This window comes from Haemaphysalis longicornis, unplaced genomic scaffold (genome assembly GCF_048455015.1).
Source record: "Haemaphysalis longicornis isolate Haplotype H1 unplaced genomic scaffold, Haemaphysalis longicornis Haplotype H1 scaffold_1, whole genome shotgun sequence".
Lineage (NCBI taxonomy): Eukaryota > Metazoa > Arthropoda > Arachnida > Ixodida > Ixodidae > Haemaphysalis > Haemaphysalis longicornis.
In genome coordinates this window covers 297,008,377-297,022,747 of record NW_027526203.1, presented here as the reverse complement: position 1 = coordinate 297,022,747, position 14,371 = coordinate 297,008,377, and the positions used below count along the sequence as shown (strand labels likewise).

At 46.3% G+C, this 14,371-nt stretch overlaps 1 protein-coding gene across 16 annotated transcripts in view; it reads right to left on the bottom strand.

Annotated features, from left to right (window-relative positions):
* Window positions 1-14,371, bottom strand: part of LOC144148562 (E3 ubiquitin-protein ligase MARCHF8-like) — a 190,236-nt gene that overhangs the window by 59,200 nt on the left and 116,665 nt on the right. For 8 of the 16 annotated variants that reach the window (XM_077680085.1, XM_077680137.1, XM_077680095.1 and 5 more), the window contains exon 3: window positions 14,132-14,173. The exons of the other annotated variants lie outside the window; for them this stretch is intronic. In XM_077680085.1, the coding sequence (XP_077536211.1) occupies window positions 14,132-14,173 (42 nt within the window). The remainder of the gene's footprint in view (window positions 1-14,131; window positions 14,174-14,371) is intronic. 16 annotated transcript variants of the gene reach the window in all.

The following is a 14,371-nucleotide window of genomic DNA, read 5'->3' as shown; positions in this document are numbered from 1 at the left end:
TTAGTAACGCGCCAACAATAATCTACGTTGGCGACACAGTGTTACTGATTTCAGAAAATAAAATTAAGCAAATAGAATCCTGCGCAAATGCGTAACTGAGTAACGTAGCAGAATGGTTCTGCGATAATAGACTGGCATTAAACGTATCCAAAGCTAAATGCAATATATTTTGATCCCCAAACAACCACATGTTGAAAATAAACGTACAATTATGAGCACCTACAGTTTCAGAAATTGAATCCTACTGTTATCTTGTTATAACGTTAGAAAAAGGAATGCCCTAGAAAGCCCGTATAAATACCATCCGTTCTAAGCCGAGCAAAGCCTGTTTTACCTTATATCAAGCACGACAGAGTTTCCCCTTACAGACGTGAAGAATGCTGTATTTCAGTACATTTCACTGTCATCTAACGTACTGTGTATATAGTCGTGGGGGTATACTTATCCATCGTATCTAGACACCGTCATAACATTACAAAAAAAAAAACAGCTGTGAGATTACCACTTTCCCTAATCGTACGTAGAACCCTCATCTAATATCTAAAAAGTTAGGTATTATGCCGTTCTTAGTCGCCAGAGATTACAAAACTGCCCGTGTTACCTAGAACCTGCAAAATACTTAAAAAAAACCAACCCGCCCCAACATTAGTTATTTATGGTCCCACTAAGTGAAACCAGACACCAAACAAACAAACTTCAACATACTGCCTGTGAACAATTTATATGGTAAACGGCTAAACACACAATCAACTATATTGGAACGAAAATATGCAACAGCTTCTCCATCATTGTAAAGAACAGCACTAATTTCCCTTTTGCGTTAAGAAAGCATACCGGAGAAAATGAACATCTACCTTTTGTACAATCTGTCATTCATCACCTGTAAATATTTCAGCCTGCTTCTTTTAATGTCTGCGTGGTGATTGCCATAAATAACGTAGGTTTTGTGTGAACCAAATCGTTTCCCGCTTTTTCTGATACGCATATATTATTAAGTGAATTATGTAGTAGTAGTAGTAGTAGTAGTAGTAGTAGTAGTAGTAGTAGTAGTAGTAGTAGTAGTAGTAGTAGTAGTAGTAGTAGTGCAGTAAAGACTTTTTATTCGGCCGGAACTACAGGCCGAGCATGCCGATGTAGATTATGTCCTATTACCTGAGTCGGTGTTTGTGTATTTATGAGTTGCATGGATCCACTACTAGCAACCTTGCTAAGGGACCAGGTGTTTTTCATCCCAATGTTTTCTCTGTATAAATGCGTGAAATAAAATAATTGAAATTAAACACGGGCGTGACGCTTGCACACTTTCGTCTGCAGGGCGACGGGAATCCGGCGTAAGAAAACACCGGTTCCGTCATGAGTTGGGTTAGATATATGGCTGCTCAAGGAGGACGCCGCTTTGTGTCAGACGCTAGGGCTGCGACTCCTGTCGAGGCATGTGCGGCTAGATAAGGGAAAGCTAGGAGGGCAGAAGCATTATCTGCACCGAGCAGCCATGAAAGAGGGTCGTGTGTAGGCTTGCTTTCTGTCACACGTGAAGCCGCCTTTCTGGCTTGCTGGCACGGGCATGCCTGCCCTCCCGAGAGATGCTCGTGCACGTGGGGCTGCAGCGAACTTGCACGCAGTGATGCTAGTTCCACGCTCGTCGGTGCCGCTCCGGTACAAGCGCGCGTGTCTAGGTGGCAGTCTGCACTATGTGGCACTCCGACGAGGAACGTCCATGGATGCTAAAGTCTAAGGCACAGCCTGCTCTTTTCACGTCGGTTGAACTCAGATATCCCGGCTCGAATCAAGGACGTAGGAATGTTCCGGGTTTTTGTTACAACGTGAAGCGAAAAAAAAGGCTTTGATATTTTAGAGACTTTGTAGGGGCGCGAGGAAAGAAAAAAAAGCCAGTAGCAAACTGGCAAATATCAAAACGGACCAAAATGGAGGGGGAAAATTATCTATACCTGTAAGGATATTCTTCACTCTCGAAAGAGAGGTATTCTCATTTCGTAAGCACAGGTACAGGCAGAAACACGACACGCACGTGTTCTAAACGCCAGCAGGCCTCGTGCTCTAACATAGTGCAGTCGCTGAAAGCGCTGCAGTCAAGACACGTTTTTATCGTAAAATTCGGACACGGTGCACGGTGCAGCAGGGGGAAACAGCTACAAAATGATTGTTCTCGACGAGCAAAAACTAAAAACCAACCTAAAAGCGGTTTCCCTGAATGTACGAGGCTGCGCTCGCTCCCAGGTACCCCGAGCCCTACCTTCAACCCGTGACACACGAAAGCAGGCGCCGCGGTGTGCGGTACCGATGATTACAAGCAGGCCGGCGACCTTGATGTTCAAAGTGCAACGCCTGCTGTCTGGTGGCGCCGGCATTACATTTTTTTTGGCTTCGTAGTATACATAGCTGGTGCCAAAGGCTGTCCACGACTAAAATGTCGCACCCGTTGCCTTTGACGCCGCCCACCTTTCTACCATTATATGTATATGTATATATATCTATATATATATATATATATATATATATATATATATATATATATATATATATATATATATATATATATATATATATATATATATATATATATATATATATATATATATTATACCTTGTATTATACCTTGTCTTGGAAGCAGAAACAGTAATAGATGACACGTGCAGAAAGGCAGGTCGGAACGTCACACCGTATTCCCATTCGCCCAGCGATCATCGTTTCTGCTTGTTCTGCAGTTTTGTCTCTTTCAGGTCTACTTTTTTTCGGAGGTGCACTTGTACTTACTGCCGAACTCGCTACATTACTTCTACTGCTACTCGTTCCGGAGGAGAGTACTGCTGTGGACGAATTGAAGAGCGTCTACCCAAAAAAGTGCCATCTCATTCTCCGCGCGACAAATTTCCCTTTCATTTTTGTAACAGCATAATCTGTTATAAGATTCCGCAAATTAGCACACGAAACGATGGCCGGGGGTCAGGCGGTACGATGACATACTGATTGTAATGCACAAATCCGGTATAGCTATCGCAAAAGGAATTGCAGTGTTTAGAGCAATAATGCAGTGAGTGAGCGTTAACTAAAGCGTATATTTTAACAAAAGTGTGGCTAACACATTCGATAAGGTGACAGCTAACAAATTATTCAGGGTGACCAAATAATCTAATTCATAAATAGTATTTATGTGCCTGTAGTAGGATTTTTCTGTTTTGTTACAAATGTTGTTGTTGTAATCCTTTATTTCAAAGGGAAGACCATGCGACCACAATAAGGGAAGAGGGTGAAGAGGCAGGGAGGAGTAGCAGAGTAGCACAAATGGTGGGTCCTTGAACGCCATAGAAGAGATCACTGCCGTCAGCAGAGCCAGGCTAGGGTTGGGATCATGTGAGTGCAGTCAAGTCAACTACTTACAAATATAAAAAATGTGCGCCATTGGTATTAAGCGCTGGTATTTGAACGCGCCAGTACGCAAGCCTAAATTTAAGGCTTCAAGGTTAGCGTGATGAGCGATTCCAATCAACAAAAAAGGAAAGGGCCGAAAATAAATCCCACCGTCATATCTCTTGGCGGTGGCTTTATGAATAGTCGCTAGGACAACAAAGTCTGGGCGAGAAAGTGGGTGGTAAATCGTCGTCACTTCATCTGTTTTTCTAATATCTCGTAATTGTTTAAAGTTTGCTTTGCAATTGCGCCACTGCCCTTGGGGAACAGCAGCATTTTGAATTTTTGTTTGTATTTTGTTTTGACTATCGTTTTAAACTACTGAATGTTTTTTTTCTAATTTCAGTGATAATTCAACTCATCGAACCGGTTCGCGAACCGGTTCGGTACGTGATTTTGTACTGAACCGGAACGAAATGATTTCGTCTGAACCAGAGAACCAGAACCGTAACCGAACCGGTATTTTTTGCGGTTCGACACAATTATATATATATATATATATATATATATATATATATATATATATATATATATATATATATATATATATATATATATATATATATATCGGTGTGTCAAACCTAAAAAAATACCGGTTCGGAGAGTTACATTATTAGTGCAATGCGAAAAAGTGTTTCGTAGTTTAAAGCAACCATAAAAACTAAATGCAATCCTGGCGCATTCAAACAAGATTTTTTACAACAGTAAGCAATTAGGCCAGATAATGAGGAAAACAGATGAAGTGCAGATATAGTGACGATTTACGAGCTAGTTTCCCACCCAGCCCTTATGTTGACCAAGGGTCACGATTGTCTGTGGGAGACATTTTCTCCCGCTTCCATTGTTATGATGAACAGCCGCCGTGGCTCATTAGCTAAGGCACGGCCCCTCGATCAAGCGCACGCAAGTGCGTCTGATTGAGGGGCCGTGGCTAAGGCGTTGCGCTGCTAAGCACAAGGACGCGGGTTCCATTCCCGGCCGCGGCGGCCGCTTTTCTGATGGAGGCGAAAAGCAAAAATGCGCGTGTGTTCGAGATTTCTGCGCACGTTAAAGATACCCAAGTGGTCAAAATTAATCCGGAGCCCTCCACTACGGCAGCTCCAGGCCTCATCGTCTGTGTAGCCTCGGCGCGTTAAACCCTTCAATCAATCAATCAATCAATCAATCAATCAATCAATCAATCAATCAATCAATCAATCAATCAATCAATCAATCAATCAATCAATCAATCAATGTTTTGTTGTGGAAATCGCACTCCTGTCTGCTTACCACCCCGAACATAAAACCCCTGAAGTTAGGCGTGCGTACTGGCGCGTCATCTCCGTACATTACCAGAGGATGTGTTTTTATTCCAGCTATGTAATTCTTTTTACAGTTGTACGATAAGAAAAGAAATCCTGCAGCAGCCACATAAATGGTACCTCTGAATTCGGTTGTTCGGCAAAATAGAAAAATTTGTTAGCAGTCGCCTTCTGTAGAATGTGAGCCAAAATATTGTAAAAAAGTCAGCTTTAGTAACGCTCGGTCACTCATTATTTCTCTGATCACTGGAATTCACTTTCAGATAGCTATTATCAATATGTGCGTAAACATGAATACGCCTCCGTTCCGGCTGACCATCACCCCCGTTGTACGTGTCCGCTACGTTTCGGAATCTTGTAACCGATTATAGGATTACAAACTGAAAGGGTGATTGGACGCACGAGATGGAACTCTTTTTGGGAAGGCACTCTTTCATTTGTCGACAGCCATACTCCCCCTCCGGAAACAGCAGCAGCGGCAGCAGTATATAGCCAGCTAGACTAGTCAGTGAAGTGGATCTCCGAAAACAAAACAGCCTTGAAAGAGACAAAACAGCAGAACAAGCGCAAACTATGAACGCTGGGCAAATGTGATAGTGCGGCACTTACCTGCCTTTATGCATGTGTCATTTACTTCTTTAGTGCCGTTTCTTTTTTTTATCCAAGATGAAATACGTAGCGCTTGTAAGGTTGGGGGATACGGTTTCTTGCGAAAGGAGAAATTGCGCGCCATACGCTGACAGTTTTCTGTGCGATATCTATTATCATTATTTGGATGTGTCAAAAAATGCCATGTAGTCCGCTCTACTCGTCCTAAAAAATTTACCGCGTGTCTGCTCCTTCGCTGCAAATTCCGCCCAACTACGATAGTCTTCTGCCGCTCCTGCTACGTAACTGCCACCCCCCTCTCTCTCCCCCTCCTACTTTCCACGCTGTTTCCCTCCTGTCTCGGTCCTGCCGTGATAAACGCAATGACGGTTTGCTGAATTCAATTCAAATTTGCCGCGTTCGCACTGCTGCCGGGCCATCTGCTGGGACCTTTTGTTAATATTGCGAGCCATGAGCCCAAGGCTCCAGCGCGAGCCCTTTTTGCATTTTGAGGTTAAAATATTGTTTTAGCGCGTTGTTTCTTGTTTGACGTAACAAAAAAATTATGCCCACGTCTTTTTTTAAATAAAAAAACACTGAAGTATCATTTATGTATGATTCTTTTACCTCAAATATCCCTAATGTTTGGTTTTTCCTGAACAATGTTGACAAGTACGAATCATTGTTCCAGCTTTAGTAGTTTCAAAATTGTTTTGCCCATATATTCACCTGGTTCTGCAGTTATAATTTCTACCGGGACGGCTGAATCAAGGAACGCACAGACAGACACACAGACCAAAATTTTCGCCTTTAAGTAGCCTAATAAATACTATCGTCTATAAAACCTACTATTATACCAGGCGCCACGGCGCTCGCTGCCTTCACCGTGATGCACGTTTCGATATATGCTAATGGTTGAACAAAGGAAGGGATGTCTAGAGCAAAATCTACCTTTTGGTGATTTGCTTATCCGACGGCTGAACGCAGCAAAAAAAGATGAGAAATTGTTCATGTGGGAACTCGGCGCGGGATAATTTAAAACCCCGTGGTGGGACTTTACTGTTTTGTTTACCCGTGGAAACACACATCTCAAGAAATACGGCCGCGTTCGATGCCCCGAAGCTTCTCCTGTGCTAAAAGGCACACCTCCGTATATTGCATGCCGGCAGAGCAGTTTAGACCACCACCCGCCGCGGTGGCTCAGTGGCTAAGGCGTTGCGCTACTGAGCACGAGGTCGCGGGTTCGATTCCCGGCCGCGGCGGCCGCTTTTCTGATGGAGGCGAAAAGCAAAAACGCCCGTGTGTACGAGATTTCGGTACACGTTAACGTTAGAGATCCCCAGGTGGTCAAAATTAACCCGCAGCCCTCCACTACGGCGCGCCTAATCGCCTGCGTTGCGTCGGCGCGTTAAACCCCCACAATCAATCAATCAATCAGTTTAGACCACCTGGAGATCTTTAACGTGCGTCGATAAAGAGAGAATAAAAAAATTTATTAGTAAAAAATTCACCCCACCTCCCCGAAGGGAATCGTGAGGAAATGCGAATGCATTTCTTTTGCGCGAGAGTGCGCGGAATTTACTTGCGACCGAGCGAACGGGAGAGTGGGGCGAGCGTCGCGAGGAGAAGCACCGAAGCACCGCGCCTACCCTCGCCTAGACTCTCCCACACACGCGGGAGCTCCGGCGAGCTCCCGCGATGCGAGCGCCCTCACACGCCTGAGCGCGCTCCTCCTCTCCACTCACTCGCCGCTGATCCGCCCGCACCACCTGCTCCAGTTGCTAGGGGAGAGGAGGAGCGCGCGCGCTCGCAGCTGTTGCTATGGGAGAGGGGGTGAGAGCGGAGAGATAACACCTGCGGGCGCGTGGACGCCGCACGGCGCCTGACATGGCTCGACTAAGAAATGCATTCGCATTTAAAAAAATTGTGGAGTGGTGTCCTCACAGGAACCCATTCATGTGCCAGTTGCGACGGCCCTTTCACCCAACCGAAGCTGGTCTTCCGGACTGGAACTGGACAGCACGCTCTCCCACTGCTCATAAAGACTTACGAGGAATTCTGTCAACTTGGGTTTTTTTCTGACACACCCACACCATACGGTAGAGCGTGCCAGGTTCGCTACAGAACTGACACAGAGCGGAGTACTGGGCCGGATACTTTAGGAGCAATTTCGTCATGTGGCGAAACGTATTCGTTTGTAGCAGCCTAAGAAATCTCTCCTGGGCTTTCGTTAACGATTCGTGGGCCGGGGCGTAAACCCTTCGCTCGAGCCTGTAATGCTGACTGATATCGTGGTAGGTAAGCAGTGGGCTCGCAGCCTCTATCCCTCGTGGTGCCCGGTGGGTTAGCTCTCGGGCAGTATTATGGGCGGTGTTATTGCCCTCGAGAATCGAATGGGCTGGAGTCCAGAATGTTTGCTCGTCGGTGAGGGGGAAGTTGAATAAGAATGTTTAAGGTACATTTGGATATTTTTCCGTGGAGGTAATTTCGGCGTGCCTGTTGCGAATCTGTTATAACTGTATCTGCGGTCGTCTGACGCAATGGCAGCCTATTCTGCTTGGTCAGTGGTCGTGCAGGGTAAGGTGATGCTGGTAATACGCGATGTTGCGGTTGTCACAACAGCAGTCATCGATCCCCTTTTGGCGTAGTCTGCCATATCAGTAATAGACCATGCGGTCCCTGTTGTCGTTGGCCTTTCCGATTGCGGGAGCTCTCGCCTCTCTCCTGCCTGCATGGCGTACTGGATGCACGTTGCGCGGTATGGGCGCTACTGCAATCTTCTCTCGCAGTTCGATTGGCACATCCCGATGACGTATGACTACAGGATACGTCATTCCTAGTCTGTTTAGGAGGCTTCTCCCAGTGATACTTGACCCCAATCTTTGTCGCTGGCTTGATAGATGAGCTTCGATGATTTCAGCCACTGTGTTGTGAATACCCAGTTTTAAAAGTTTTTTTTTTTCATTCTAGGTGCTTACTGGGAGTCCCAGAGCCTCCTTATATGCCTTTCTGATTAATGGCGTCCAATTTAGCTGTTTCAGTCTTGTTGAGTATGGCATATAGAAGGGTGTAAGCGTCGATATCTCGGCACATACCCGCCGCGGTGGCTCAGTGGCTAAGGCGTTGTGCTGCTGAGCACGAGGACGCGGGTTCGATTCCCGGCCGCGACGGCCGCTTTTCTGATGGAGGCGAAAAGCAAAAACGCCCGTGTGTACGAGATTTCGGCGCACGTTAAAGATCGCCATGTGGTCAAAAGTAATCCGGAGCCCTCCACTACGACGCGCCTCATCGCCTGCGTTGCGTCGGCGCGCTAAACCCTACAATCAATCAGATCTCGACACGTGGAAGTCTTCGTTTTTGGTCTACGTCAGAAAAATGGCAACCGGATGAGGTGATAGATCCTGCATCCTTGTGGTCAGCAGCCGAGCAGCTCTTGAGGATAGCACTTGTCAAGGCTTTGCACTTTCAATGTGTGAGACCTTTTTAAGGCAAATTCAGAAATGCAACAAGCATGCCCATTTTGGGGTTGGCCTTCGCCATTGCACAGTACAGCAATCTTGCGGCCCGATTGTCCCTAAACAGTCGCAGCGAGGGAAGGGAAAATTCGGTGTTGCACATCACGTGCAGGCTGCCGAGAGTGTCATATTTCGTTTGCTCAGCCTTGCATTCTGCTCGCGCTACCAGCGTACCATTGCAACATTGGTGCACATACTTTTCCTCATCTTGTAACGACGAAGGGAGCGTAGATAGTGTTGTGACTGATATGAAAAGGAAAGTGCGCGTTGACCGCGCGTTATCAACACCGGATGGTCGAACCATTTCGTCGTGAACCGGTAACCGTTATTTCTTTTCTCGGTTCAGTTCGGGTTCGGGTTCAGCGTGCTCAAACCATAACGGTCCGAGTTCGGGTTCAGTTCCGGGTAAAATACCAGTTCGGTTCCGGTTTACGGTTCGGTTCAATTTCGATTCGACACCCTGAATAGAAACTACGAAATAGAAATAGAAACAGAAATAGAAACTACGGCACAACGCTGAAATACTCTTTTTCCTCCCTGCGTATTTTGCATTGTTTTTCAACATGAATGTGAAGCAACTACCCTAACTTGCCATCCTTTTACTGTCTGTGTACCCTCGGTCGCCTTCAGTCTACCAGTGCGGCATTCGAAAACAGACATGTTTACGGTCCCGCGTGCCCAGCCGGGATTCTTATTTGCACGCGCTTATGGAAGGGAGATTTGCAAGAGGCTCTCTATTAGAGAGTTTTAGCATAGCGGCTAGCGGACACGCTGCGGCGGCGGGTTACCGGGACCCGAATGCGCAGGGGCGCGGGGAGGGCGATGAGGTTGCCCCTCAGTGGAGAGGATGAGCGGTCATGGCGAAGGCCGGCCCGCGGAACTAATCCACCCTACCGGAACGAATATGCACCTGCCTATCGGGCCCCGCTACCCGCCGCCGTAGCGTTAGCGGACGGTACCCGCTATGCTAAAACTCTCTAATAATCGGTAGCGTTCGCTGCCTGCGCTGTTTACCGACGGTCCACGCAAGCAAGTGTCTGCGCAATGTTTACATTCGGTTTCACCGTGCCGGGCTCGCACGAATTTGTAGAGCGCGAGACCCGCGAGCACTGGCTCAACGGTTTTGTGGATGCCCCTTTCATCGGGCTTCCACAAAAACAAGCAGGGATAAGGGTGCCCCCATAATTGGATTTCACTCTCGATCTGCCAGACTTCCGCGACAAATAAAGCAGCCAGCAGGTGACCCCGCGCAGCAGCACGCTGTCGTCGCGCATTCTGCAAAGGGACACTGTGCAAACGAACGGCCGTTATGAGCTCGGCGAAGCCTCTGTGAGAAGCTTCAATTGCGCGCATTACGAGCCTGCTGCAAATCTAAAGGACCGGACTGCGGGAAAGCACGCAAACTGGCCGTGTCTCTGTTTACGTCTGCGAACTTCTTACGCACTTCTCAAAAGCCACTCTCTTTTGATGCGTGGAAATTACTTCTGGGGCGCATATTGCCGGAATGAGACGCACAAAGTTAAGGCGAAAACTGTGGAAGAGCTAGTTGTGGGAGCGGCCTTTGAATTGACACAATTCGGCAGAAACACTTAAGACTGCTTACGTGTAGAAATGCGGAAGCTGAGCAACAGCGCTCACCCACTGCGCAGTTAGCGCCGCTGAGGTCACGTGACTTCTAGTACCAATCGTGTTGACGCTACCGACGACGACGGCTACTTTTCGCGTTTTATAAGGCATATAATGTTTACACCCCAACAAGCAGTATTTCGGCCCATATCGCCCTGTTGCTTAGAAATGGTGGCGGCGAGACATCTGGCCCAGACGGCACCCACTTCTTTTTGCAGTAACAACGCACCAATGCCTGTAACCCCGCACAAGCTCTGCCGTCTCCAGACTGCCGCCGGTGCTGTCGGTTATAGTAGGCGCATGCGCACTTCGATTCGACAGCCAGAAATTTGTACGATCACTAACGTTTATATAAACAATGGTCGGATCCCGGTAGCTATAATTAAGGCGACGGGAAATAAAACTATGGGAGTAACGTTTCCGCTAGAATAATGATGCTTAGCGAGGATTCATTGCCGCTGTGTTAAGCACGGGCGCGAGTAAAAACTGTGAAACTGAATTCAGCCGCCATTTGAGACAATCCCATGAGCACGAGGACGCGTGTTCGATTCCCGGCCGCGGCGGCCGCTTTCTGATGGAGGCGAAAAGCAAAAACTCCCTTGTGTACGAGATTTCGGCGCACCATAAAGATCCCCTGGTGGTCAAAATTAATCCGGAGCCGTCCACTACGGCGTGCGTCATCGCATTTGTAGCGTCGGCCCGTTAAACCCTACAATCAATCAATGAGACCACCCCATCTTTCAAGAGCTTTGAACGAGGCCCGCTTTGAGATTCACATCTTCGAAACTCCATAGTCGTGCTTGTGACCTTTCTAGATCCCAGCGCATATAATTAGCGATCTTAGCGTACTCTCGGGTTTTATCCAAGTTACAGCATTGCTCTGTCGATAACAATATGATCTAATACTGGGCGGAACGTAGTCTTCAGGGAATGCAAATGAAAAGAAAAAAAAAAAGCAGCTATACTCACGAAACTATAGACGCGGAATAGAACAGAAAGAAAAGCAATGACAATTTGGTAGAAGAGGCGGGAGAGAAAGAAGGGGGAAGCGAACGAGTGTGGCGTCCGAGGGATGCGGACTTCATGCTCCACATGGGTGACCTGTGCCTTCATCCGCGGGGAGGAGGAGGAGGATAAACATCTTTATTGTGTAGCAAATTTGTATGGAGTCTTTAGGAGGTGGAGTCCTCAGTCCAGGACCCCATACGCTTTGCCAGCCGCTACAGCCCGCTCCACCAGTCGAAGCTGGTCGGACAGGCATGAGCTGGACAGGGCGCGCCTCCAGAGCTCGGGAGAGTTGTACGGATTCATCCGCGAGGCAACACTCCGCAGAGTATATTTACTCTCCCCGAATGACCAAAGCTATACGTGTAGATCAACACTCGCCATACGAGTAAATCATTCGGTTTCGCATGTACGCGTATAGCTGCACCTGTGACAACTCTTTTTTTTTTTTTTTTTTTGGCTTCGCCTGTTAATTTACCCGTGTGTCGGGCCTACTGACTTTTAGCGCTTCACGTAGCATCATAAACAGCGCAAAGAACTTTCACCGATAACTTTTTTTTCTTGGCAATCTGCCTTGGTAGCGCAGTAGGCAGCGCGTCAATCTCATAATTGGAGGTGCGGAGATGGATCTACACACTGCGACTTTTACAGGTATCCAGAGGCTCTCCTGAAAAACAAATTCTAAGTTAAGAGCCGACAAATACGCAGCACCCAAGGCATCTTCATTGCGCACTTGAGTTTTTGGAGCCAGATGGACACCCTATAGCCGTCCGCAACGGCTCGTTTTATAGCCCGCATGTTTCATCGACTCACTGAGACCCACATTTGATTCGCTCAGGTTTTCATCTCAAGATGCACTAACGACAAAAAATTACAGGATTCACCTCCTAAGGAAAGCAAAATTACAGACTGAGAGCCTCCACTGTCAATCTCTGTCAGTGCCTCTGTGCTGGGCATACGTGTCTGGTCCAACTTTTCCCCTTTTTTTCCTCTCTCTTTTTTGCCCCTTTCCCCTTTCCCACGTGCAGGATAGCAAACTAGGCTCTAGCCAGGTTAACTTTCCTGCCTTTCTTCTACATTTTTCCTTCCTTCCTTCCTTCCGTGAGCAACAAACGCCACCGGTGCGTATCTTAGACGCGGACTAGTTGCGTTTTACCTCTGGTTCTACCATTATATTTTTGCAAAACTTATTGGGAAGCTAATTAACCATTATTGTATAATAAACTGGCTAACTAGTTAGTTAGTGCCATGTTTAAATTTTTGTACTTTCTAAACGAAGTGAAGGGCTTGACAGAAGCCCGTCTGGTTTGGATAGGTCATGCTACAAGAGAATAACACCAAAAACACCGAGCAAAATATTTTATTAAAATAAGACGTTTCGGTACCCACACGGGAGCCTTGTTTACACTGAATTTGTCAGCACTTAATCGTCAGTATGAAATACAGACGATTTCATTGTGAACGAGGCTTTCGCGAGCTTAAACGTTCTTATTTTACAAAAATATCTTCTTCGGTGTTTTGTTTTCTTTTATCTGTTCCTAAATAATTAGCAACCTCCGTTGCTACATTAACATTGGCAATAAACCTCGCAACCAATCAGGGGCGTCAAAAGACGAAAAGCGCGCGTCTTTCAAACGGGGCCGCGCTTTTTGCAAGATAAATGCCACTTGGACTCATGTACGATAAATTTCAATGTGATATTCGGAATCGGCGCGCAAGAAACAATATAACTGTTAATCTAACTCAAATTTTTTGGAAAGCGCTTCAGCTTCCCTTTAAAGGGCCTAGCAGCCGAGGTCAATATAACAAAGTAAGGGAAAACCCGTGCTCCAAATTGACATTAGAGTTATGGGACTTGGAAGGCGAAAAAATGATGGGCTTTAAGAAAAACAAAAACAAATAGTTGTTTTGTTCATTTTTAAGTCTTCAAACATTCGGAACAAAATTTGTCGAGGCACTTAGACCTTCTTACGCACTTCGAAAGCGAAAGCCTGGCGATACTTATCAACGACTCCTTTACTGCAACGTCGTATTTACGTCTCTCTTACCCCTTTCGTTTCTTCGTCTCTTGGCGCGAAATACTTCAACAAGCAGACTGGTGACACACGCTACCGTTTTCCAGAATCAGAGTTCTGCGCGGCTGGGCGACACCTGTCCACGTCACACGCTGTCACGTTCACTTGCCACGCGGCACGCACCGATTTAACTTTTCTTGCATCCGTGGCAACGTGCGGAGATATATATATATATATATATATATATATATATATATATATATATATATATATATATATATATATATATATATATATATATATATATATATATATATATATATAACAGTTGCAACGCGTTAAGCTCCTGCTGTGAAATCCTGGTTTCAAATCCAGTTTCAAATGCGGGTTATTCACTCTTTGCACCGGCGGCCATTTTCTGTGCCGGACAACTACAACAACGGTGGTTTACGCACAATGGGGCACTTGGGGCTTTTGCCTCAAGAAAAAAAAATAATAAAAAAAAACCTTCATAGCTTACACCTACGTCGCGATAGAGACAACCAACACTTCGGGATACGAACACTTCGTTGCCCGAAACGGGACTGCCTCTCGCCACGGGGCACCAAGTATCGAGTTATTTCTTGCAGACAAGTTGGAAATAAGCCTTACGTTTGCGAAGGACCACCGTCGGATTTTCAATTCCAACGACATCTAAAATGAGCAATAAACAACAAGCACGACAACTTCGTTAATTTGAGAAAAAGTTTAGAGCATCGTGTCAAGCTATGAGTGGCCGTCATTGCAGGAAAGACTGCTGCTTGAGGAGACTAGCTTTTAACAATTTAAATCTTTTAACTAATACGCAATTACAACAACAAAAACATCAATAGCTAACTCGCCATTCCGGCC